This window comes from Microcaecilia unicolor, chromosome 3, assembly GCF_901765095.1.
Source record: "Microcaecilia unicolor chromosome 3, aMicUni1.1, whole genome shotgun sequence".
Taxonomy (NCBI): Eukaryota; Metazoa; Chordata; class Amphibia; order Gymnophiona; family Siphonopidae; genus Microcaecilia; species Microcaecilia unicolor.
The window spans coordinates 218,010,309-218,037,050 of record NC_044033.1 but is presented as its reverse complement, the minus strand read 5'-3'; the positions used below and the strand labels follow the sequence as shown (position 1 = coordinate 218,037,050).

Sequence of the window (26,742 nt, the reverse complement as noted above, 5' to 3'; positions counted from 1 at the left end):
CCTGCCGGGTTCCCTCGCATGCGGCCGAGGCACTCGGGTGGCTCAGCCTCCTTGGTATGAGGGAGATAGTAAGACCTGCCGGGGCTTCCTCAATCAGTGCCAAATTATTTTTGAGTTGCAGGCCCGGGATTTTCCTTCTGATCGGGCGAAGGTGGCATATATTATCTCCCTACTGGTGGGACCCGCTCTGGCCTGGGCATCTCCATTATGGGAGAAGAGGGATCCCCTCCTGGATAACTTGGCAGAGTTTCTGAAGCAATTTCGGCTCATCTTCGAGGAACCCCGGAAGCCCTCCTCGGCGGCTACTCAGCTGTTGAACCTACATCAGGGTCGACTCTCTCTGGGTGAGTACGCCATCCAATTTTGGACACTTGCCGCAGAGCTAGGTTGGGATAATCCAAGCCTTACTGCGGTATTCTGGCATGGGGTATCGGCCAACATTAAGGACGAACTCACAGGTCAGGAGCTGCCCTCAGATCTGAACGACCTCATCCGCCTCTGTACCCAGGTGGACATCCGTTTCAGGGAACTAGCCTGTGAACTTCGCGTCAGTCAGCAGGTTGGAGGGGCTAGCTCGAAGAGTTCGCCCAAGAACCTGGCCTTCCAGTCGCCGGGTGGGCAAGATGGGTCCGAACCTATGCAAGTGGACAGAACGGCCCAAGAGAGACAGCGGAGACGCTCTAAAGGATTGTGCCTGCATTGTGGAGTGAAGGGGCACTTTGTCCGGGGTTGCCCGGAGAGAAAGAAATCGGGAAACCAGCAGCCCTGATACCTGCTAGGGAGACAGGGTCAGGGCCGAAGTCCATCTCCCCTTGGACCCAAGTTTTGGTGCCCGTTTTGCTGGCGATTAAGGATACCCCTTGTTTTGAGGCATTAGTTGGCTCGGGTGCGGGAGGCAACTTTATTAGTGCGGACCTGGTGTGGGTTCATCAAATTTCCACTGAGGCGTTACCCCAGTCCATCACTGTTTCAGCGGCTTTGGGACTGGTCCAGGGAGTCCTACGCTCCAGGACTGTGCCTATAACGATACAGGTAGGAGTCTTACACAAGGAAGTTATCTCCTTCTACGTCCTACCATCGGCCACTGAGTCCATCATCCTGGGATTACCCTGGCTTCGTCTGCACAACCCCTGCATTGATTGGGCCAGGGGTGCATTGGCGGCGTGGGGCCTGGGCTGCCGGAAAGCATGTTTGGACAAGGTCGCACCAGCCTCTGTGACACTTCCTCTGGATCAAGCCAATGTTATGTTATGTGATGTAGCCTTCTAAACGGACGACCAAATCGCTTGGAGAGAAGTCACCGCTTCGGCCGCTGCTGGGACATCCGAGTTGGTTTTCAAAGAGGACGGTATCCGATGATGTCTTCCATACACGATATAAAAGGGCGAAGCGCCAGTGGCCGAGCTCACCCGGTAGTTATGAGCAGTGCATTTATTCTAGCAAAAAAAGGTGCCGGTACTCAAATGCTAGGCCAACCTTCAGGGGTGGGGTGATCGCTGAGGGACCCACCCTACAATAACCAGGCCCCCTGCAACCAGTCACAGAATCTATGGCAAGGCAGAATTGGTGTGTAGAGCCTGAGCTCTTTCATTAAAACTTGGGGTCCATGGGTCAATTTTAGCAGACAATGGAAAAGGTGCCGGTACTCAGTACCTCCAAATACCCCCTCAAGAAAAGCCCTGGTTATGAGCGAACTCGGCCCAAGGAAGCAGCTGACTCCAGTCATTGTGGTGCTCACTGACATACATCCTCAGGAACTGCTTCAGGCATTGATTAATGCGTTCTGTTTGGCCGTTAGACTGTGGGTGATATCCCGATGAAAAGTTCAACTTCACATCCAGGGCTCGATTCAGGGCTCGCCAGAACTTAGAGACAAATTGTACTCCATGATCCGAGTTAATGGATTCCAGCAGGCCATGAAAACGGAAAATAGAGTGGAAGAAATATTGTGCCAGCTTCACCGCCGAAGGCAGGTTAGGCATAGGTACGAAGTGGGCCATTTTAGTGAACCGGTCCACCACTACCCAAACCACTGTGTGCCCGTCTGAATCAGGAAGATCCGTAACAAAGTCCATGGCAATATGGGTCCACGGTCTCTCAGGTACCGGTAAAGGCATCAGCAACCCCTGGGGTCTCCAACGGTCGGCTTTATGCTGGGCACACTCTGGACACGTGGCCACAAACTCCTGCACATCCCGATCAAGTGAGGGCCACCAATACTGCTGGGAGATAAACCGCTTGGTCCCCAGGATCCCGGAATGTCCCACCATTTGAGAGGCGTGCCCCCATTGGAGCATCTTTCTCTCAGCCGGGGTGGCACAAAAGTCATCCCTGCAGGTACTGCTAGTGTCATAGCGGGCACAATGACGTCAGGTTTAATTACATACTGTAGGGGTTCCTCCTCCAGGTCAGCCTCTATGGACCTGGAGAGGGTGTCTGCCTTGTGTGTTCTTCTCCGCCGGATGGTAGGTCAGGGTGAAGTCAAAGCGGGAGAAGAATAATGCCTACCGGGCCTGGCAAGGATTCAGCCTTCTCGCTTCCCGTAAGTAGGTCAAATTTTTATGGTCTGTGAATACCGGGAAACCAGCAGCCCTGATACCTGCTAGGGAGACAGGGTCAGGGCCGAAGTCCATCTCCCCTTGGACGCAAGTTTTGGTGCCCGTTTTGCTGGCAATTAAGGATACCCCTTGTTTTGAGGCATTAGTTGACTCGGGTGCGGGAGGCAACTTTATTAATGCGGACCTGGTGCGGGTTCATCAAATTTCCACTGAGGCGTTACCCTAGTCCATCACTGTTTCAGTGGCTTTGGGACTGGTCCGGGGAGTCCTGTGCTCCTTCTAGCAGATTACGCCATTCTTCCAGAGCCAATTTAATAGCCAACAGCTCCTGGTCCCCGATGGCATAATTCCTCTCGGCGGGGGTATACTTCTTAGAAAAGAAGGCACACGGGAGAAGTTTCCCACTGGAGTGGGCCTACGACAGCACTGCTCCTACACCAACCGATGATACGTCCACTTCCACAAAAAATTTACTTGCCGGATTGGGATGGTGTAACATTGGTGCTCCGACGAAAGCCTGCTTAAGGTTTTCAAAGGCCTTACACACCTCAGGAGACCAGTTGTGGGTGTGAGCATTCTTCTTGGTCAAGGCAGTAAGGGGAGCAGTCAGAGATGAGTAGTTTCAAATGAACTGCCTGTAATAGTTTGCGAAACCTAAGAAGCGCTGGATAGCCTTGCGCCCAGTGGGCTGCTGCTAGTGCAGGATGGCAGTCAACTTATTGGGATCCATACGCAGCCTGTGGTCCGAAATGATGTACCCCAGGAAGAGCAGTTCGGAGCGATGGATCTCACATTTCTCCAGCTTCACATAGAGGTGGTTCTCCCTCAACCGTTGCAGTACCACCTTCACACGTTCCAGGTGCTCTTCCTCGGTTCTCTAAAAAATTAAGATGTCATCCAGGTAAACCATCACAAACTTATACAAGAGATCTCTGAAGATATCATTCATTAAGGCCTGGAAAACGGCTGGGGCATTGGCTAGGCCGAACGGCATAACCAGGTATTCGTAATGCCCATCGCGAGTGTTGAACGCCGCTTTCCACTCATCCCCCTCCTTGATTCACACGAGGTTGTAGGCCCCCCTGAGATTGAGCTTGGAGAAAATCTGGGCCCCCTGGAGGCGGTCGAACATCTCAGAAATCAAGGGTAGGGGGTATTTGTCCTTCCAGGTGATAGCGTTAAGTCCTCTGTAATCAATGCAGGGGCACAACCCCCCGTCTTTCTTTTCCACAAAGAAAAATCCAGCACCCGCTGGTGATTTAGATGGAGCTAGGTTCTCTCGGATATATTAAGACATGGCTTCCATCTCGAGACGAGACAGGGGGTATACTCGACCCCGAGGGGGTTCGGCGCCTGGTAGCAGCTCTATGGCACAATCATAAGAGTGATGGGGAGGCAGAATCTCTGCTTGCTGCTTGGAAAAGACATCTCCAAAGGACTCCTGGGTCTCTTTTACCCCTCAAAGTGTGTGTCTGGGTTCCAGTTCGGCTGTGAGGCCCGCACGAGTGGATCTGAGCACCTGGGTTCCAGTTCGGCCGCGAGGCCCCCCTGTATGCCTATTTCCCTTTCTTCCTGAGGTGCTGCGGGGGAAGGTAGGTTAGGGGTTTTGCGTAGCTGGGGTGTGCAATGGTGGGTCGGTCTCCCCTTGGCCTGGGTCGGCGCTCTGCTGGCCTCGGCCAGGGCTCAAGGGCTAACGACCAACCCAACGGATTACACAAAAGATGTTTGTGACAATGTGCCAGGCTACTTTCGCTCTTAGAGTCCCTTTTACAAAGGCCTGTGGTAATAGGGGTAGATGTATTGAATGTGCAGGGACCATTTCTCCACCGTGTCTGGAAAAAAGGGAGGGTTTGGGTCGGGAAATGGATGTGCGGCAAAATTAAAACCAGCATGTGTCTATTTACACTGGCTGAGCCCTTAATGCCACCCATTGACTTAACAGTAAGGGCTCATCCATTACCCATGTGCTAACCACCCAGCATGTGCCAACTGCTGATTCCAGCCGGGAACTCCCCAACAATAGAAAATAGAAAATTATTTTCTACAATGGGTTTTTGGCATGCACCAAATGCGGAATTAACGCCAGGTGTATGGGCTAGCCAGGTGGTAATGTCAATTTGACATGCGCTGCACATGCATAGACCCTTACGTGCCTATAGCGCAGAGTTTCAATTTCGATTTCCTTGAAAATGTTTGGTGAAATATGATAATGTACAATAATTTTTTCATCCCTCAGAAGACTTAGATCGTTTCTCAATGTTAAGAAATTTGCTTCTGAGGGAGTAGCTCCAATACCCACTGCCTCTGCATCACCCTGTATTTGTTCACACCGGAGCCTGCAAATGCCTCTCCGGTACTATGTAAGCCACATTGAACCTACAAATAGGTGGGAAAATGTGGGATACAAATGTAACAAATAAATAAATAAATAAATAAATAAATAAATAAATAAGGCCAGAAGAGATTATGGTCTGTTAAGTTTGACTGCGAAACCTGCTTGCAGTTGGTTTTGTTTTTGTTTTTCTTATTTAGCTCCCTGGCTATTGCATTCTCTGTACTCCCCATTATTTATGCGTTAAATTTATATAGAAAACAGTACTCCCCCTGTTTATTAAGCTCCATGTGGCTTAGTAAAAGGGGCCCTACATAATTATAAAGTTGTCTATATAATACAAATAGCAAGCTACATTAATTTAAACCACATTATAAAGAGAAGTATTAGAACATAATTAGAATAGATTTGTTTTTCCTAAAGCACAGATTTAAGTCTAGTGCTAACATAGAGAGTATCAGAATGCTGAGTCTATTGCAGTGCAATCCAGCATAGTAGGCAGTAGTTATAAGATGGAAACGTGAGAAGCTTGATTGTATTCAGTTATAAAATTCATAGATGGTTATTATAATATCCTATTGATTGTATCAATGAAACCGAATATAAAGTAGAACAATTGAGAAATCAATGGTAGTAATGATACAGAAGCCAATTATACTAAACTAACCCACTTGGAGAAATTGCTGCAGAGAAATCATTGCAATATAGATGTCATCTAGCACATTACATCTTAGGTTTGTCTATTTATTTTTGTAGTTTATACACATCTACATATGAGGTAGTTTTGTTATCATAAGTCACAAGCATTTTCGTTGGATAAAGCAACCCAAAATTTGCACCCAGATCCTTTAGATTAGCTCTCATATTTAAAAAACGATTTCTGCTTCAGAGTCATTGTCTTAGCAAGATCAGGTACAATCAATATCTTCTTACCTTTGAAACAGCAACAGATTTTTTTACTTTTTAAATTTTTAGCTATTGTTAAAATCCTTCAAGTGTGCTGGTATTGCAGAACTTTTTTCACTTTGGGTCTTCAATGCAACCTGGATAATGTGTGAGACCTTACCGATAAGTGAATGGGTGACGGTAAGGTCTCAGAACCAAAATGGACGCATGCCAATTTTGATTTTGCAAGCATCCATTTTTGGCAAAAATAAAAAAAGACCTTTTTACAGGCGTGCTGAAAAATGGATCTGTGCATGCCCAAAACACATACCTACACTAGCGCAGCCCAATTTTCAGCGTACCTTAGTAAAAGGACCCCTCTATTTCCAGTTCAGGTTCAAAGGAGAGTTCCAGAAATTTCGTGAACCATGCAATTTCGGGAATAACTTGTATAAAATGTTTGTACGTTTGGTTAGCTTGCCAAGTGCCCTTGACCTGGATTGACTGCTGTCGTGGACAGGATGCTGGGCTCGATGTACCTTTGGTCTTTTCCCAGTATGGCATTACTTATGTACTTATAATTTTTTGTACAGCTATTATACCAAAGTAAATTCCTATTTATCCTGGTACGTTTGCCTTGACAATAACCCTCAATATTTCTAGCTTGGTCCCTCTCTTTCTTTCTTTCTTTCTTTCTTTTTCTTTCATTCTCTGTTTTTCTTTTTCTTTCATTCTCTCTGTTTTTTTTTTTTCAGACTATGAAATCTGAATAAGCATGCATTGGAAATCAAAATTTAAATATCTTATTCTTCTGTAGCCCTCTCTTTATTTTTTTTTACATTTTTATAATAATAATCATGCTGTCACCTAGTATTGATAGGTCAGTGATTCATATCTGCTTGTTCTTCTTTTCAACCACTGTTCAGTCTGATATATTCATTCATTCATTCTTATATCCCACAATTATTCAAAATAAGTTTCGGTTCAATGTGGCTTACAGCTAACAGCAGAAATTATGTGTTAAGAGATTTTAGAATACAAATGGACAAGCACCTTGCACATATTAAACATGAATTAGTAATTTTAAGCTAAGAAAAATCAGATTTGAATCACTGAGTAACAGCATTGAAGAGAAATGTCTGTAGGGGAAAAAGGCAACAGTAATGTGGCAGTCCAGTATCAATATAGATTGCCGCATTACGTTAAAGCATCTCCTATTCTTAAAGATCATCTTTGGTTACCCCTCAATGAAAGAATTTCATTTAAGCTCCGTGTTCTTGTTCATCAGATTCTTTATGGTTTCTAGCCATCTTATATGACAGATCTCGTTAATTTACCACCATGAAATGACACCTCATCATCTAGAGAATATCACGTATTACATTTCCCAAGTTGGTAAACCTTAACCTACAAAATTATCCATGATGCTAATTTTTCTTACCAAAGTACCAAACTCTAGAAATCAGTACTCAAGTATATCAGACATTCAGTTGATTATATGTCATTTAGAAGTTTACTTAAAGCCCGCTTCTTTAGATCTGTGTTTAGCTAATAAGAAAAATGTATTCTTAAATTAATTTTTTCGCTAGTAGTTGTATTCTTGTAGTAATATTAATTTTGTATTGCTTCTTTTCAATTTGTTATATAAACCGCATTGAACCTAAGCTTTCTTGGGAAAATGGGAGGTAGAAATGTGTCGCGTGCCCGAGGCCCTTGGCACACTGTCAGGCTTCTTCCCCGGGAGCACTGGTTTCGTGAGTCCTTGGGCCACTACCGTGGAGCGGCAGTGGCAGGCAAGATCACCTACAAGGTAGAGAGGAGACAAGACTGGACTGGAACCCCGGACTGGAGTTCTACACAGGAATACTCAGAACTGGAACGCACCGGACGGGTGCGCACTGGAGTGGGGCCCGCTGGACTGGACACACTGGAGTGGCCCCACCGGACTGGAACATACAGGAGAGAAACCCGCTGGACTGGAACCCGGACTGGACCTAGGCTTCACCTACACTTGGTGAATGATGTAGAGAGAGGGGAAATCCTCAAGTACCAAGATAATCAGTCTGAAATTAAGAAAACGTAGCAGAAAGATACAGACATATTTTCCATTGTTTTGGGTGCCTCCGGCTTGATCAAAAAGATCTTCTAAATGCACCAGATAAGATGCCTATACATGCCTCGTCTTATGAACTCCAGCAAGAAGCTCTCTTTGGCACAAAGCAGTTACTACGGCAAGCATTAGTAGTAAATTTGAGCGACTGAAATGATACTCCACATGCCCTGGCTTAGCAGTGAGGTTCATCCCTGTCATGGTATGTACAAAACTAATCCATTTAGCTAATCCACTTGGAGAAACTGCTGCAGACAAAGCATTGCAATACAGATGTAGCACATTACATCTATACATTTTTGTAGTTCTTCTGGATCTACATACAAGGCACTTTTGTTACCATAAGTCACAAGCATTCCAAATCCAGCAATTTTCTAGCAAAATGGTCTCTGTGAACTTTTAGCAAGGCAGAAAATGGTGATTAATAGCTCACCTATTTCACCCAAGTAAATGACTGTTTATCCTGGTAAATTGCTTTGACAATCACCCTCAATATCACTAGCTTTTATCCCTCTTTTTCTTTCCCTTTATTTCTTATTTCTCTGTTTTTCTTTTTCTTTCATTCTCTCCATTTTTTCAGACTAAGAAACCTAGAGGGGCATAATCGAACAGAAACGCCTATCTCCATGGGCGTTAATCTCCGAGAACGGGTCCGTGAAGGGGCGGAGTGAACCGTATTTTCAAAAAAAAATACACGCCCATGTTTTATTCGCCAAGGTGTGAGCTGGGCGTTTTTGCTTTTCAGCGATAATGGAAAATGAAATCGCCCAGCTCAAAAACGAATAAATCCAAGGCATTTGTTCGTGGGAGGGGCCAGGATTCATAGTGCACTGGTCCCCCTCACATGCCAGGACACCAACCGGGCACCCTAGGGGGCACTTTTACAAAAACAAAAAAAAAGGTAAAAGAGCTCCCAGGTGCATAGCACCCTTCCCTTGGGTGTTGAGCCCCCCAAATCCCCCTCAAAACCCACTGCCCACAAGTCTACACCATTACTATAGCCCTAAGAGGTGAAGGGGGGCACCTACATGTGGGTACAGTGGGTTTGGGGGGGTTGGACGACTAAGCATTAAGCAGCACAATTGTAACAGGTAGGGGGGGGGGATGGGCCTGGGTCCACCTGCCTGACGTCCACTGCACCCCCTACCAACTGCTCCAGGGACCTGCATACTGCTGCTTGGGAGGAGGGTATGACATTTGAGGGTGAAAGTAAAAAGTTGTGAAACATTATTTTTTTGTGGTGGGAGGGGGTTAGTGACCACTGGGGGAGTCAGGGGAGGTCATCCCCGACTCCCTCTGGGGGTCATCTGGTCATTTAGAGCACTTTTTGGGGCCTTATTCGTGAAAAAACAGGGTCCAGGAAAAGTGCCCTAAATTCTAGCTACAAACGCATCCATTATCGGCGAAAGGCGCCCATCTCTGTTCGGGTGATAACCACGCCCCAGTTCCGCCTTCACCACGCCTCCGACACGCCCCCGTCAACTTTGTCCGCATCCGCGACGGAGTGCAGTTGAAAGCGTCCAAGGTTCGGCTTTCGATTATACCGCTTTATTTGTTTTTGTGAGAAAAACGCCCATCTCCCGATTTAGGTCGGAACTTGGGCGTTTTTCTCGTTCGATTATAAGCTGGCTAATCAGACTTTAAATATATAATTCTTCTATAGTCCTCTCTCTCTCTCTTTTTTTTTTAAATATTTTCATAATAACAATCATACGGTTACCTGGTATTGATAGGTGAATGATTCATACCTGCCTGAACTCTTTTTCAAACACTGTTCAGTCTGGTATATTATGTGCTAAGGGATTTTAGGATACAAATGGACAAGTTCCTAGCACATATAAAACATGAATTAACAGTGGGTTTAAGATAAGAAAAAGAAGGTAAGAATCACTGAGTGACAGAAGCAGGGGCTTCGCTGCTATGGGACATGGGGGCCAGGGCCCCCGTAGATTTGGCCCTGGACCCCCCTACCGTCAACCCCCCGCCCGCTCACCTGCCCGCTCGCTTGTCGTCGCCTACCTGGGCTGGCGGGGGCCCCATCCCCCGCCAGCCGAAGTCTTCTTCCTTCCTTTCAGGTTTCTGAGTCTGGCTAGGGGTGGGCAACCACGTTCCTCGAGGACCACAACCCAGTCGGACTGGTTTGTGGACCTCGAGGACTGTGGTTGTCCTCCCTTGTGTTATTTATTAATATATTTATTTATGCATTCTTGTATCCCACTATTTTCCAAGAACTGGTTTCTGTTCAAAGTGGGTCTCAATTTTACGTTTAGATGTCACAGTAATATCAACTTCAAAAAGCAGCACTACTTGGCACAAACAATATCCTATGATGATCTAAGAACATAAGAATAGCCATACAGGGTCAGACCAATGGCCCATCTAGTCCATTATCCTGTTTCCAACAGTGGTCAATTCAGTTCACAAGTACAAGGCAAAAACATTCCATGTTACCATTCCTGGGGCAAGCAGTGGCTTCCCCATGTCTGTCTCAGTAGCAAACTATGAACATTTGCAAACATTTTTAAAACCCAGATATCTAACCACTGTGACCACATTCTCTAGTAATGAGTACCTCAGCTTAACTATTCGCCAAGTGAAAAAATATTTCCTCCTGTTTTTAAAAGTATTTCCATGTAACTTCATTGAGTGTCCCATAGTCTTTGTACTTTTTGAAAGAGCAAAAAAATCAATTCACTTCTACTAGTTCAATACCACTCAATCATATCTTCCCTCAGCTGTCTCTTTTCCAAACTGAAGAGTCCTAACCTTTGTAGCCTTTCCTCATAAGAGAGGGTTCCATCCCCTTTATCATTTTCGTTGCACTTCTTTGAACCAATACCTAGAAATCTACATCCAATCTCTAAAATCTGGTAGACTGTGTATAGAATTATATAATAATAATAATAAAGTTGAGCAGAAATATGTTGAAGTTGGAAGTTAACTTGACAAATGTTCACTATTGAAATTCTAATTTTTAGCTTCATCATTATCTGAAGAACATCCACTTTAAAAACAATCTGGATGAAGAGATATTTTTTAATGAGAATAGAGAACTGAACACTGACTACAATATTATAAACGTGGCCTATCTACCCAATGGAGAGCAGCATCGTGAAATTGTTGGAAGTTATAATCCTTATGCTTCCCAAGGGCAGGATTTCATCATCAATGAGAAGGCGATTGTATGGGACAGTAAATTCACCCAGGTCAGATTTAAGAAATATTAGAGAATGAAGGAAGACACTGGACCATGTTGTATCATACATGTTGTTAACTGTATTATCACAATTTTACCTGGTGCAAAAGTAATAGAGCATTAGACCTTCCAATTAGTTTTTGAATTGATAAAGAACAATTCTGGATGAGGATATTAGAAAAGTTGTAGTGGAGACTAGATTAGAGAGGAGAAGATCAGTTTTCAACCAGTTTATTTGTCTAAGTAAAGATTTAGCTAGATAGACAAAAGTCTATGAAAACTGCATCAGATATGGCGGTCTTTTATGGATCTAAGGGGTAAGGTTCTGAATGGTTAAAGTGGTATAGAAGGATGGTCTGGACTAAAGGGAGTAGATTCACAAAGTACTGGCGTGGCTTTAACTCATTTTTAATATACAAGCAATAGGTTTCATTACAGGTATTAACATTTAAAAATATGCTAATGCGGTCATTTGGTATTCCCTGGCAAAGGGAAACTTTTCACCAGGTCTGGGACAGCATAGAAGAGTTGGTTGAGAAGATCATTGTCTAACAGCACCCCTTCTTTCTGTATAACCAGACTACCATTCTCTGGACTGCTTCATGTACCGGTCAAAACCATATCTAAACAATCCCCCTCCCCAGCTTAACAATGACTCCAACCTGACCTAACCCTCCTTCCACTAACATTAAAAAATTGCCCTGGTGGTCTAATGGCCCCCATCCCTCCCATCCTCCACCTCCTCACACACAAGTTCCCTGGTAGTCGTGAGAGAGTAGCCCATTGTGCTGTGGCAGCTGCAGTGGCTAGTTGACCTCTTATAAAGATTGCACATTTTTTTCCAATAGCATGGACATGAATGAAACATTGTGCATGTGTCAACCACTGCACATGTACAACATCTTCAGGAGTGTATGTTCTTTCTGAAATACTAAAAAAGCCATCTTTGCAGTTTGTGCCCATTCTTTGGAAAGAAGGTACACTATTAAAAAAAAAAAAAAACACACACATACAATATGTTTTGAGCTGCCCATCCCTACAGACAGTTGAAGGGGAAGAGGAGGAGGAGGAGGAGGAGGAGGAGGAGAATATCATGCAAATAGGTAGTTTCTGTTGGTAATTCTTGTTACTGTTATAAGTACAGAAATTTCAAGTAAACTTGCCAATTCAGAACTAACTTGGGACTGTTCTGAATTATTTAAAGGAAGAAGGGTGCAGCATGAGTGGATGTGAACATCTTAGTAAGGAGGGGCTTAAATTTTAAATGTAACTGTCACAAAATGCCTAGCCACCCACCTGGGGTTACAACACTGTCACTTACATAAGAACATAAGAGTAGCCATACTGGATCAGACCAATGGTCCGTCTAGCCCAGTATTCTGTTTTCCAAACAGTGGCCAAGCCAGGTCACAAGTACCTGGCAGAAACCCAAATCGTGGCAACACTCCATACTACAAATCCCAGGGCTAGCAGTTGCTTTCCCATGTCTGTCTCAATAGCAGACTATGGACTTTTTCTCCGGGAATTTGTCCAAACCTTTTTCAAACCCAGTTAAGCTAACCACTGTTACCACCTCCTCTGGCAAAGAGTTCCAGAGCTTAGCTATTCGTTGAGTGAAAAAATATTTCCTCCTATTTGTTTTAAAAGTATTTCCATGTAACTTCCTTGAGTGTCTCCTAGTCGTTGTACTTTTGGAACAAGTAAAAAAAATTAATTTACTTCTCATTCTATACCACTCAGGATTTTATAGACCTCAATCAAATCCCCCTCAGCCGTCTCTTTTCCAACCTGTAGAGCCCTAGCCTAACTCAAGAGGAGTTCCATCCCCTTTATCATTTTAGTCACTCTTCTTTGAACCTTTTCTAATTTCGCTATCCTGCTTATAATCGAATGAGAAAAACGCCTATATTGCGACCCAAATGGGGAGATGGGCGTTTTTCTCCCGTGGGCGCCCAAGTCGGTATAATCGAAAGCCGATTTTGGGCGTTTCCAAATGCAATCCGTCGCGGAAATGGGTAAAGTTGACGGGGCGTGTCAGAGGTGTGGTGAAGGCAGCACTGGGTCGTGGTTATCGGCCGAGGAGAGATGGGCATCTTTAGCTGAAAAAAAAGGCGTTTCTACCGCGATTTTGGGTCACTTTTTGTGGACCCTTTTTTTTCACGAACAAGTCCCAAAAAGGTGCCCCAACTGCCCAGATGACCACTGGAGGGAATTGGGGATGACCTCCCCGGACTCCCCCAGTGGTCACTAACCCCCTCCCACCAAAAAAACCCACTGTAAAAACTTTTTTTCCAGCCTCTATGCCAGCCTCAAATGCCGAACCCACCTCCATGACAGCAGAATGTGTTCTATCCTCTGACAGCCTTTCCCTGGTTCTGATGTGGCTCTCGGGTGAGTGTGACACCTTTTCTGTTATGCGCACTGCAGAGTCACATCAGCAATGCATTGTGGTGGGTGTAGGGTATTGGGCTCCGTGATTCCACTAGCTTGTGGCAAATGCTCACAATGTTGGTAGTTGGTAGGCTCTACTTCCATGGTGCTTTTCCTCCTGCTTACTGGGTCAGAGTGTGCCCTGTTTTGTTTCCGGTAGTCCATGAGGTAGTGGCCATTTTTGTAAGCTAGTTTTAGATCCCTTTCACGTGTTAGCCACGTTACAGAACTTAGTTCTTATCTTGAATGTGGCTGAAAGAGGGCATTGTACAGCATTCTGCCAGCTCTGACCTACTGCTCATCTCAGTACCAGGAGACTCGTTGCCAGTGGGGCACAACCTGTGATCTGCACTTAACTGTGAGTAAGCGTTTTCGGAGAGATTAGTCTTCAGGTGTCAACTGGTGTGCCAATGTTATATAGCAGCAACAAGTCCTAGAGGCCTGTGTGTATGCAGGTCCCTGGAGCACTTTTAGTGGGCACTGCAGTGCACTTCAGCCAGGTGGACCCAGGCCCACCCCCCCTACCTGTAACACTTGTGCTGGTAAATGGGAGGCCTCCAAAACCCACTGTACCCACTCACCCCTAAGAGCTGTGGTAGTGTTGTACATTTGTGGGTAGTGGGTTTTGGGGGAGGGGGTTGGGTGCTCAGCACCCGTGGGAAGGGAGCTATGCATGTGGGAGCGTTGTCTGAATTCCACCGCACTGACCTCTAGGGTGCCCAGTTGGTGTCCTGGCATGTCAGGGGGGGTGAGTGTACTAGAAATCGTGGCCCCTCCCACGACCAAATGGCTCGGATTAGGACGTTTTTGAGCTGGGCGTTTTTAGTTTCCATGATCGCCAAAAAAAACCAGACGCCCAGCTCAAAAATGTCCATTTTTTTCGAAAATACGGTCTGTCCCGCCTCTTCATGTACCCGTTTTCGGACATAGACGCCCATGGAGATAGGTGTTCGCGTTCGATTATGCCCCTCCACATCTTTTTTGAGATACGGCGACCAGAACTGAATGCAATACTGAAGGTGCAGACGCACTATGGAGGAATACAAAGGTATTATAGTATTTTTGGTCTTATTCATCATCCCTTTCCTAATAATTTCTAACATCCTGTTTGCTTTTTTGGCCGTCGCAGCACACCGAGCAGAAGATTTCAGTGTACTATCTACAATGACACTCGGATCTTTTTCTTAAGCACTGACCCCTAAGGTGGACCCTAACATCAGGTAACTGTAATTCAAACTATTCTTTCCAATGTGCATCACCTTGCATTTCTCCACATTAAATTTCATCTGCCATTTGGATGCCCAGTCTTCCAGTTTCCTAAGGTTTTCCTGCAATAATTCACAGTCCGCACAAGTTTTAACAACCTTGAATAGTTTTTTATCATCTGCAAATTTGATCACCTTACTCGTTGTTCCGATTTCCATATCATTTATTAATATGTTAAATAGTACCGGTCCCAGTACAGATCCCTGCTGCACTCCACTCTCCTCCACTGAAATAAATGACCATTTAACCCTATCCTCTGTTTTCTATCCAACAACCAATTGCTAATCCACACCAGAATCTTCCTGAGCCCTTACGCCAAGCCCCCTCCTTACCCATCTTCGAATCTTTACTCAAAGCCCACCTCTTCAATGTTGCTTTCAACACCTAACCTTTATACCTATTCAGGAAATCTAGACTGCCCCAATTTGACTGCCCCTATTTGTCTGACTGTACATTTGTCCTTTAGATTGTTAGCTCCTTGAGCAGGGACCGTCCTTCTATGTTAAACTGTACAGCGCTGCGTAACCCTAGTAGCGCTTTAGAAATGTTAAGTAGTAGTAGTAGTAGAATCTTGCCTCCTATCCCATGACTCTTTAATTTTCTCAAACGTCTCTCATGAGGAACTTTATCAATAGCTTTGTGAAAATCTAGATACACTACATCAACTGGCTCACCTTAATCCACAAGTTTATTCATGCCTTCAAAGAAGTGAAGCAAATTGGTGAGGCAAGACTTCCCTTGGCTGAACTCTTGCTGACTCTGTCCCATTAAACCATGTTTGTCTACATGTTCTATAATTTTATTCTTTATATTGGTTTTCACTATATTGCCCAGCACCAACGTCAGGTTTACCGGTCTATATTTTCCCGGATCACCCCTAGAACCCTTTTCAAAAATTGGTGCTACGTTGGCCAACCTCCAATCTTCAGGGACTATGGATGATTTAACGAAAGGTTACATATTACTAACAGCAAATCAGCAATTTCATGCTTGAGTTCTTTGATTACGCTTGGATGTATGACATCTGGTCCAGATGATTTACTACTCTTTAATTTGTCAGTTTGGCTAAGTACATCTTCAAGGTTCACTGAGATTTCATTCAGTTTCTCTACATCATTACCCTTGAGAACCATTTCTGGTACAGGCAGATCTCTTACATCTTCTTCCATAAAGACAGAAGCAAAGAATTCATTCATTTTCTCTGCTATGGCCTTGTCTTCCCTGAGCGCCCCTTTTGCTCCTTCGTTATCTAATGGTCACACGGATTCCCTCATAGACTTTCTCCTTCTGATGTACCTGAAAAAGTTGTTACTGTGAGTTTTAGCCTCTGTGGCAAGTTTCTCTTCATATTCTCTTTTAGCCTTCTTTATTAATGCTTTCCTTTTGACTTGCCAGTGCTTATGTTGCTTCTTATTTTCTTCATTTGAGTCCTTTTCCCATTCTTTCAAGGAAAATATTTTGGCTGTAATGTACTCTTTTACTTCACCTTTTAACCATGCAGGCTGATGTATTGTCTTCTTTCCACCTTTGCAAATACGTGGAATACATCTGGACTGGGCTTCCAAGATAGTATTTTTGAATAATGTCATTGCCTGATTTAGAATCCTAACCTTTGCAGCCAATCCTTTTAGTTTGTTATTAACCATTTTCCTCATTTTATTATAGTCACCCTTTTGAAAATTAAATGCAGCTACAGTAGGTTTCCTTTGCGGGTTCATCCCAGATAGTAGCTCAAACTTGATCATGTTATGATCACTGTTTCCCAGAGGACTCAACAACACCACCTCTCACACTATGCCCTGCACGCCACCAAGGACTAGATGCAAAATGGCTCACCCTCTCATTGGTTCCTGGACCAGCTGCTCCAAAAAGTAGTCATTTATTACATCTAGAAATATTATATCCCTGGCACTCCCTGACGTAACATTTATCTACTCAATATTAGGGTAACTGAAATCACCCATTATTATAGCATTGCCCAATTTGCCAACTTTTCTAATCTCTGTAAACAGTTCTTCATTCATCTGTTTGTTCTGTCTCGGCGGACGGTACTAAAGCCCTAGAATACTCTTTCCCTTCACACATGGATTTTCTATCCATAATGATTCCACGCTGCTATCTGTGTCAAATGGAATGTTTATTTTATTTTATTTGACTCAATTCCCTCTTTAACATATAGTGCAACCCCCCTCCAATTTGATCCTCTCTATCATTGCGATACAATTTGTACCCTGTTAACACAGTATCCCATTGATTGTCCTCTTTCCACCAAGTCTCTGAGATGCCTATTATATCTACCTCAGCATTTAGTGCTATATATTCTAACTCTCCCATCTAATTTTTTCGGTTTCTAACATTTGTATACAGCCACTCCAAATTGTGTTTTTCCTTTGATCTACAAACTGCTTAGGAGTTGAAGGGGATAATATGCATTTCTTGTCCTGCTCTCTCATTAAGCTCAGGTCCACCTGCAGCTGTCACTTAGGCTCTACACTAGCACCCTCCTTCCACCGACTGGGTCACAACCACATTTGGGCGAATCTCCCACTCTCATATTATCTCCAGTAATTTATAGGTTCCTGAAGCCTCACTCTTAGTGGTCCCACAGTTCCCAGAAAGCACTCACAGAACCAACACACAAATCAACAGGATTCATTATCAGTCCAGGCAAGCAGGGTGAACAAACAATTGCGTTTATTCTATAAAAAAAAGTTTTTAGAAAGTACTTGGGGAGATCAGGATATATAGCTGCTCACCAGTTATCCAATATAGCAGTTTTTCAGGGATTCAGCAAAGAGCCTTCTCTCTCTCTTCTTCCGAGTTGAGTGGGGAAAAAAACCACTACAATCCAAATGAAAAAAGCTTCTGGGCCAGTCAGAGCCCAGTCAGGAAGTTTTAAAAGTATACTGCAGACTGCCTTTCCAAAAGGCTTAAACATAGAGAACAGCCGTGGATCTGCAGCAGCTTTGAAACATAAACATGCACCACCTGCTGGACAAACTAGAGAAATACACTTCAGGAAGCACCCAGTACATTTTACAGGCATTTTACACACTGTTCTCTCACAGTAACCTGTAAAATAAGAAAGATCAGTACACATGACATTGCCATTTCAAGCTAAATTTCAGATTCCAGATGCTTGAAAGAATGAATTGTTCCATAGGTGGATAGATATAGCAACCTGCATTTTAACAATCATTGGTGAAGGTTATGTCAAATTACCCAGATTTTTCTTTCAATATTCAGACACCTCCACAAGCCAAATGCAGTGAGAGTTGCCCTCCTGGCTTCATGAAATTAACCAGGAAAGGAAAGCCCATCTGCTGCTTTGACTGTATTCCATGTCCACAGGGAGAAATCTCAAACCAAAGTGGTGAGTGATATCATGTGGTATGTCAGTGACTGTGGGTTATTTGCTATGGTGCTCATTTCCAAAAGAATGGCAGCCTTGAATATGATTTTTGCTCTTTGGATTTAGCTGTCATCTTTCTCAGTAGTAGCTGTAGGTGAGCTACATTCATGTACACTATGTATTTTCCTGTCCCCTGGCAGCTCTGAGTGGCAGCACTAATTGTTTTGTTAGCTTTCCCACTCATGGCAGGCTCAATGCAGCTTACATGGGGCAATGGAGGGTTAAGTGACTTGCCCAGTGGAGCTGCCTGTGCCTGAAGTGGGAATCAAACTCACTTCCTCAGTTTCCCAGGACCAAGGTCAACCACCCTAACCACGAGGCCACTCCTCCACTCCAGCAGCCCTGTCAAAATAATAGATATTTTTTTAGTACCTTTATTATCTGGTGATTTATCATCTTCCATTCCCTGCCCTCCTCTCCTCTCCATTCTATGGGTAACATGTCCTCCCTTCCCATGAACTAAGTCCAGAATTAATGTGTCAGTAATTAGAGCTTTTAATATATATATAACGGCTGTACATCAATTAAAAGTTTCAAATGTAAAATTGAGTGCAAATAAAATTTTTATTTGCACAATTTATTGCATGATATGAATGGGCACCATCTTCCTTCCTCCCCTCTCCCACTCTGGACACCATCTCATCCTTTCCCTTCCCTTCCCCTCCACTCCATAGGCATCATCTCCTTCCCCTCCCCTCCATGGGCACCAAATCATCCCTTCCCTTACCCTCCCCTCACCTCAATGGGTACCATCTGCTCCCTTCCCTCCATTCATGATCACCATTGTTTCCCTTCCCTTTGCTTCCCTCCCCTATTTCCAGCATCCTTCCCTGCCCCCCACATCTCTCTCTTTCCTCTTTCCCCCCCCCCCCCCCTCCGGTTCATCTTTATTCTGCATCCTCTTTCTCCCATGCCACCTGCTGTGGTCCGCATCTTTCTGTCTGTCTTTTCTTTTTTCTGCTTCCTCTTTCTTCCATGCCTCCTCCCTACCCTGTCTGAATCTTTCTCTGTGTTGCTTTCATTTTCTGCTTCCTCTTTCTCCTATGTCCCCTGCCCCCACCGTGGTCTGCATATTTCTCTCTGTCTTTTATCTGCTTCCTCTTTCTTCTATGCCCCCCCCTCGCTGTGGTACATTCTGTTTTTGGCACCTCTTATTACCTCTCCCAGCATGGCACTCCAGCGGTCCCCCTCTCCTCTGTGGCTCCTTCTGCCTGCTTCTCAACATTGCAGGCTGCACTGAAAACAGTGCTGCTTCTCACCCAGCCCAAAGCATCTCTTTGCAACAGGAAGAACTGGGGGGGGGGGGGGGGGGGGAGGGGGGGGAAGGGAACTTCCTATTACAGAGAGACATTGCGGACAGGGTGAGAAGCAGCACTATTTTCACTGCAGCGGTGAGGAAATGGTGGACCTTTAAGTACAGTAGGTTTTCTCTGTTCCTGGAAGGTTCACTATACAATATGAAAAGGCTTATGTGGGAATTGTACCTGGATCCCTTTATGTGAAGTTCACTGCACTGACCACTAGGCTGCCTCTCTGCACTGCTGGGATGTCTGTGGTCAGTTCAGTGGGAATGCTACCAGACAGACCTCCCTATGGCTTGTTTTTCTATGTTTTTTTCCTGGGACCTTTTTTTTTTTGTTTCAAAAATGGTATTTACAGATGGATGTATTGAGACTGAGAACATCAAAGCCATAATCGAACCAGAAATTTAGATGCTGTTCTCATTTGATTATGCCTGTGTGTTACACATTAGATTGAAATATTTTCAGAAAAATGTCTGGATTTATCAAAGATCTGTTTTTTTTAAAATCCCATTATAAACCATGAAATTCTTCTGCTATGTTACCCTCTTATCAACCATCCATCCCTCCTTGTCTCTCCCGATGGGAATGAAAATGAGTGTCTGCATCATAGGATTAATAGCAGCCAAATGCTAACAAATCTGAAACCCTGTCAACAATAGCAAGAGGCAGTAACTGTATTTTGAGTTGTATATTGTTTAGTCAAAGAAGCTTCTAATGCCAGAGAACTCAAACAGTAATATTGAACGGTGCAGTTTATTATTAGCATTTGTATAGCGCTACCAGACACACGCAGCGCTGAACACCTGATACAAAGAGACAGTCCCTGCTCAAAAGAGCTTACACTCTAAATAATACAGACAGATAAGGCAGTTACGGGTGAGGGAAGTAATGGGTGAGTTTAAAATCATTAGCAATGCTCAATTTTATTTATTTTTAATTTATGTATTTATAATCATATTACTTTATACTTTACAAATTTTACCACTCCAGTTATAATTAAGTGTACTTCTACCCTTATCCTACTCTGTATTGCTCACTAGAAGCTGTAGTCCCATCCCCGGAGACTTATCAGCCTCCTTGAGATTACTTTTCTCTATAAGCTACTATATATTCATCCCAGAGTTGTATTCTCTTTTCTGGAACCTTATCAGCTTCCTTGCACCTACTGTTACTCTATTTTCCACTCTGTATATATTCCTGGAGTTGGTACTCTCCTCTCTAGAACCTGTAAGCCACATTGAGCCTACTGCTATGCGGGAAAATATGGGATTCAAATGTAATAAATTAAATAAAATTAAATAAATAAAACTAGATATACCTCTGTTCCATAGAAAGGTCAATGCAGTTTACAGCCATAAATATAATCAGTCATCAATTTAAATCACTCCACTACGAACATCCCTTCACATTTAGCCCAAATATACTTAATAAGCCCCAAAACTCCTAGAATTTACGAAAAAAGGCCTTATCCGCCAAAAACCTCAGTAACTTAACTACTACTATTTAGCATTTCTATAGCGCTACAAGGCTCAGATAAATGCATGATAGGATCAAAATGTCTTCTGGCAAATCGAATGATTTTGTTCCTGGAAAAGCTCCAGGGGAATGTTTTTTGATTGCACAGCAACCACACAATTGAAGGCCCTTTATACTCCAGCTGAATCACCGTGAAGAATGGTTCAGCGAGATGATTCTGCTGTGAGGACTGCAGATAGCATCCTATTGACCACTATCATTCAGATGGTCTTTTACTAAGCTGCAGTAGCGTTTTTATCGCACGCTAGATGCTAGAGATGCCCACAGGAATATATGTGTGTCTCTAGCATTTAGCGCATGTTAATCATTAGCGTGTGCTAAAAACACTGCCTCAGTTCAGTAAAAGACCCTCCTCAAACCCTTCCAGCCAAACACTGAAAGTTTAAACTGTTTCCTGCATTTTTTTTCTAAAGCCAATTCAAATCCTCAGCCTTCTTGCCCACCAACAGTTTTTGGTTGAATTCTGCAACAGCCGCAACTGACATAGGAATTCTCAATGGTAATCCTTAGTACAAAGAATTACAGTAATCCAGCCTGGCAGTAATTGTCACTTGGAAACTGCAGCTAAATTTTTCGAAATAGAAAAGGTCAGGGGTGCTAAATCAATCCTAGGCTTCCATAAGTTGTCTGAACTACAGAGAAGATCGGGGTTGTACCACCAAATCATGCTGTACTTCTTTGGAATTTACACGTGCTTCTTTCTAGGCGTATTCTATAAAAAGGCATGCATAAATTCTAATAGGTGCAGCCAACATGGGGGGTGTGGTCATAGAAGGAGCTTTGGGTGTGTCTGTTCCATCAATTAAATCTACGTGTGTTGTTATATTATTCAGGCCTATGCATGTAGATTTAAGCGCAGGCATTTACACCAGCTTTGCACTAGCGTAAAAGCCACACATAAATCTATACACATCCTCCCAGCCTAAGCATATTCTACAAACCGCATTTGAATTTAAGACGTGCCTAGATATAATGTATCACATATAGAATTGGGTCCAGTGCTTAGTTAGGTGCCATTTAGAGAATAGCGCTTTGTGGAAAGATACGCAACTACATTTAGGTGTGACCATTTACACCAATAAAAACTTGCTATAAATCCCTGTGCCTTAATTAGGTATGGACCCCCTTTAATGCATAATAATGCATATAAATTAATGGAAGACCCCTGATCGTCCCATGACCCTCCTATAGCCGTGCCCCCCTTTTGGACCCACTAACCAGCCAGTGCCACTGAATATCAGCAGATAGCCCTGCACAAATGAATTAACCATCCAGAAGCCTTTTACGGCTGGTTAAATCATTTTGGATATCAATCTTACAGTGTTAATGTTGCTCACTTTCTAGAAAATAGATGAAAAACAAAAGAAAAATGGAGTAAGATATAGAGGAAACAATAGCAGCTATGTATTTTTTATTTAGTGAGATGAATTGAAATTATTCTTAGCAAAGTGTCTGTCTACTGTACATACTGATTCCGATTTGTAACTGGTTGATGTACATCAAAACTGCTTCACCATTCTAAACATCAGGATATTATAGAACAACATTATCTGCTGTAGCCTGAAGTATAGAGAATTAATTTAATGTTCATGCACTATCCCAAAACCAATGATGTTTATGAGATATTGAGACAATATTCATCTTCCTCAGATATGGACAACTGTATGAAATGTCGAGAAGACCGTTGGTCCAATCACAAGAGAGATACCTGTATCCCTAAATTGATAATTTTCCTGTCCGATGAAGAAGCTCTGGGGATGGCTTTGACTACCAGCAGCATTTTCTTCTCTCTTATCAGTGCAATCATTCTGGGAATCCTCATTCATTACAGAGACACACCTATTGTGAGAGCCAATAACCGAGACATCAGCTATATCCTCCTCATCTCCCTTATGATCTGCTTTCTATGCTCTTTGATTTTCATTGGCCGTCCTGAACCCGTGACCTGCATTCTCCGTCAGACTACCTTTGGGATGATTTTTTCTATCTCACTCTCTTCCATACTGGCAAAAACCATCACTGTGGTTATGGCCTTTCATGCAACCAAGCCTGGAAGCAAGCTCCGGAAATGGATGGGTTCCAGGATCTCATATACTATAATACTTTCCTGCTCTCTTTTTCAATTTACTCTCTGTCTCATCTGGTTGTTTAGTGCTCCCCCATTCCCATATCATAACATGCAATCAGAAACTGGGGCAATAGTAATTGAATGTAATGAAGGATCAATTTTTGCATTTTACTGTGTTCTGGGTTTCCTGGGATTTCTGGCTGGTATCAGCTTCATCACTGCGTTCTTATCAAGAAATCTACCCGACAGTTTCAATGAGGCCAAGTACATTATTTTCAGCATGTTGGTGTTCTGCAGTGTTTGGTTGACTTTTATCCCAACATATTTGAGCACAAGAGGAAAATACATGGTAGCAGTGGAGATATTTGCCATACAAGCTTCCAGTGCTGGACTGTTGGGATGTATCTTTATGCCCAAATGTTGCATTATCCTATTGAGGCCCGATATGAATAGCAGGAAATATCTTACAAAAAACAACTGAAATGAATGTTTTTTTGAAATTCTATAGAAGATAAAGCTGTGTTCATTCAAATTTCTGGAACTGTCTTTGATTTAGATCTTTAATTCATATGATAATTAATGCTTATGTTTTTCTATCCCTTAGTCTTGCATTCACTCCTAGATCCCTACTACTCAAAGAGCCCGATATTCAAAGCAATTTAAATGGGTTGAAGAATCTCCTGCCCTCTTAAATCCCCTTGGACCACATATTACCCGATATTCAGTGGCACTAAACCAGAAAGTACCGCTGATGATTTCCTTGTACTGTATTTAAAACAATTCACAGGTCAAGGACAGTATGGGAGGAGGAATTAGGGGGCAGCCCAGTGTTATGTGGGTGCCTTTAATATTCAATGCTATCCCCCTCATTACTCAGTGGCCTAATTTAGGCCAGCTCAAAAGCTGTCATATATTAGGCCACTAAGAGATGAAGGTGCCAGCACTGAATATTGGCCAGCACCCAATTCAAATTTTAATGTGCTTTTATTGCCATGATCCCCCTCCCACCCTCCCTCTCCCTCTAGTCCAAGCCATGTAGAAACCAAGTGTTCCCCTCCGAGCAGCCACGATGGATCATGGCAGTAGGAGCAGACCTTTATATGTTTAACTTATACAATGACATGTATATTGTCTGTATTTAGTTATAGATCATGAAATAAAGTTGTAAAGAGCTCTTTTTGTTGACAAAATTATGAGCAATACAAATAAATTTTGAGTTATTCTGTTTTAGACTTGTAGTAGAATCTTTGTTTCTTTCCAAGTTAGATTATTGCAACATTGTATATATAGGATGTACAGTATGGTTCTGAAAAAACTTCAGATAGTTCAAAATTTAGCGATTAGATTAATTTTTTTCACTATGTTGTGATGAACCAATATCTCCATATTTTCTTAAACATCATTCATTATCTGTGGTAGTGAGGTCTTATTTTAAATTGTACTCTACGGTCTTTCAGTCCTTTTATGAGGTACTGCATCCCATTTATTGGGTTCTTCTCCCTTTTAAATAGACAACTAGTATGAGGTCAAATTGCCTTAAAATTTCCTTCAGTTGGTTCAGTTAAGTCTATTACATAGTAGATGACAGCAGAAAAAGACCTGCACGGTCCATCCAGTCTTCCCTACAAAATAAACTCATATGTGCTACTTTTTCTGTATACCCTACCTTGATTTGTACCTGTCCTCTTCAGGGCACAGACCCAATAATGTCCATTGTTCTGTACCTACCAATCGACAGACATTTCTTGATGGTCTAATTAGTTTCAAATCATGAACTGAGCATACATTTCTGTGAGGGGTATATATTGCCATAAAATCTTTCAGTTAGCTCTGACTTAAAACATGAAGAATTTTAAAAATAAAAATTAAAACTTTAATTTCAGTTTTGGCTAGTTATGGCAACTAGTGAAGTTGAATCAGACAAGGCATCCCATGGTCATACTTTGTTCCCACCCATCCACCCTAAAATCAACTTGGTCACTGCATTCTGAACTGCCTGCAACCTTTCTAGTTGCTTTTGAGGAGGACCAATAACAATTACAATTGAAGTAATCTAGAATAGCAAGAATTAGTGAACTGTTGTTGAAAATGATTCACTTCTAAGTATCGTTTCAGCCTTCGCCACATCTTCAATTTAAAAAACCATTTCTGCTCTGTACTACTGAAGTGAGACCCCATAGTTAACCCAGAATGAAGAGACATTCCTAGAACTTTTTTTTTCTGATTTAAAATACCTCAGAACAGGATAATATTGGATTCAGTAGGGGCATAGGCAGTTTGCTATTCTCCATCCACAAGATATTTGTTTTATCTGTTAACCTTAAGAGGATCCTTTTACCAAGCTGCTGTAAAAGGGGCCCTATGGTATCAGTTCCGGCCATTTTTGACATTCGCTGAGGGCCTTTTTACTATAGAGGGTAAAAAGGCTGAAAAAAGACATGGTCATGTGGTAAAAGTTCACTTACCATATTGGCTAGGTGGGGATTTCCCCGGACATGTCCTCTTTTTGAGGGCATGTCCAAGGCGTCTGGCGGGTTTTGCCCACATGCACGTTTGTCTGGATTTCTGGACAAACGTGAGTGCGGGAGGGCTTCCGTACGGTTGCGCGATCCATCGGCGCCGTGGCTCTCCCCTCCCCTTCCTTACCATCTTCCCTGGTGGTCTAGTGACGTCCTTGCCCATCCTCCTTCTCGGTCTTGGCTGGGGATTCAATATGGCCGCCGAGAGTTGAAGTCTCGTGAGGCTGCTTCAACTCTCGGCGGCCATTTTGAATCCCCAGCTGAGACCGAGAAGGATGTAGGCAAGGGCAGGCAGCGCTCCAGGCAGGAAAGAGGGGGCTCTTTCCTGCCCCGAAGACATCACTAGACCACCAGGGAAGATGGTAAGGAATGGGAGGGGAGCATGTGATGGGGGTGGGGAGTATGTGATGGGGGTGCGGGGGAGGGGACTATATGACGGGGGAAAGGTGGTGGAATGAGGATCTGTAAGGGGTGTGGCAGTGGGCATGGTTGGGGCAGGCAGGGGGCGTGACATGTGTCCTCTTTTTCAGAGGACACAAAATGGTAACCCTACTTAATACCACCCACTGAGGTGGAAGTAAGGGCTCATGCACTAACCCAGCAGTAATTTGTCCTTGGCAAATCTTTTTTTATATTCTTCCATTTTAATAATAGTAACTGGATGAGAAGTATCCCAATAACGATCACCAGGGACACCCTCAACTTCTGTTCTTTGTTTAAAAAATACTGCAGCTCTGATGCTGATGGATTACTGGAATTTTTTCTATAATCTTTGAAATTTTACCCTGAAAAAAAGTTGTAAAAGTTTCAGCTGTAACATCTAGATCCAGTTGTTTAATAGGCAGAGTTCTTAGGTGTTTAACCTATCTATGCAAAATCTTTATTTATTTAGCAACTTATATTCCACTTAATATTCATTTATTGAGATTTATTAACTGCCTTTATGAAGAGATTCACCCAAGGTGGTTACAGCAGGTACAGCTTAACATAAAACTTACAATTTTGTTAACAACATAACAATAGTAAAATTACCATGTATAAATATAAATACAATGAATGAGATGAACATGAAAACAGTAAACTGAAACCTAATAACAGGACTACCATGAAAAAGTATCAAAAATAT

At 43.2% G+C, this 26,742-nt stretch overlaps 1 protein-coding gene across 1 annotated transcript in view; it reads left to right on the top strand.

The window, feature by feature from the left end:
* The window catches only part of LOC115464365 (vomeronasal type-2 receptor 26-like), a 32,485-nt gene extending 8,907 nt beyond the window's left edge, over positions 1 to 23,578 (top strand). The window contains exons 4-6 of the mRNA XM_030194752.1: positions 10,864 to 11,091; positions 18,024 to 18,150; positions 22,680 to 23,578. Coding sequence (XP_030050612.1) covers positions 10,864 to 11,091; positions 18,024 to 18,150; positions 22,680 to 23,578 — 1,254 coding nt within the window. The remainder of the gene's footprint in view (positions 1 to 10,863; positions 11,092 to 18,023; positions 18,151 to 22,679) is intronic.
* Positions 23,579 to 26,742: the final 3,164 nt, after the last annotated feature.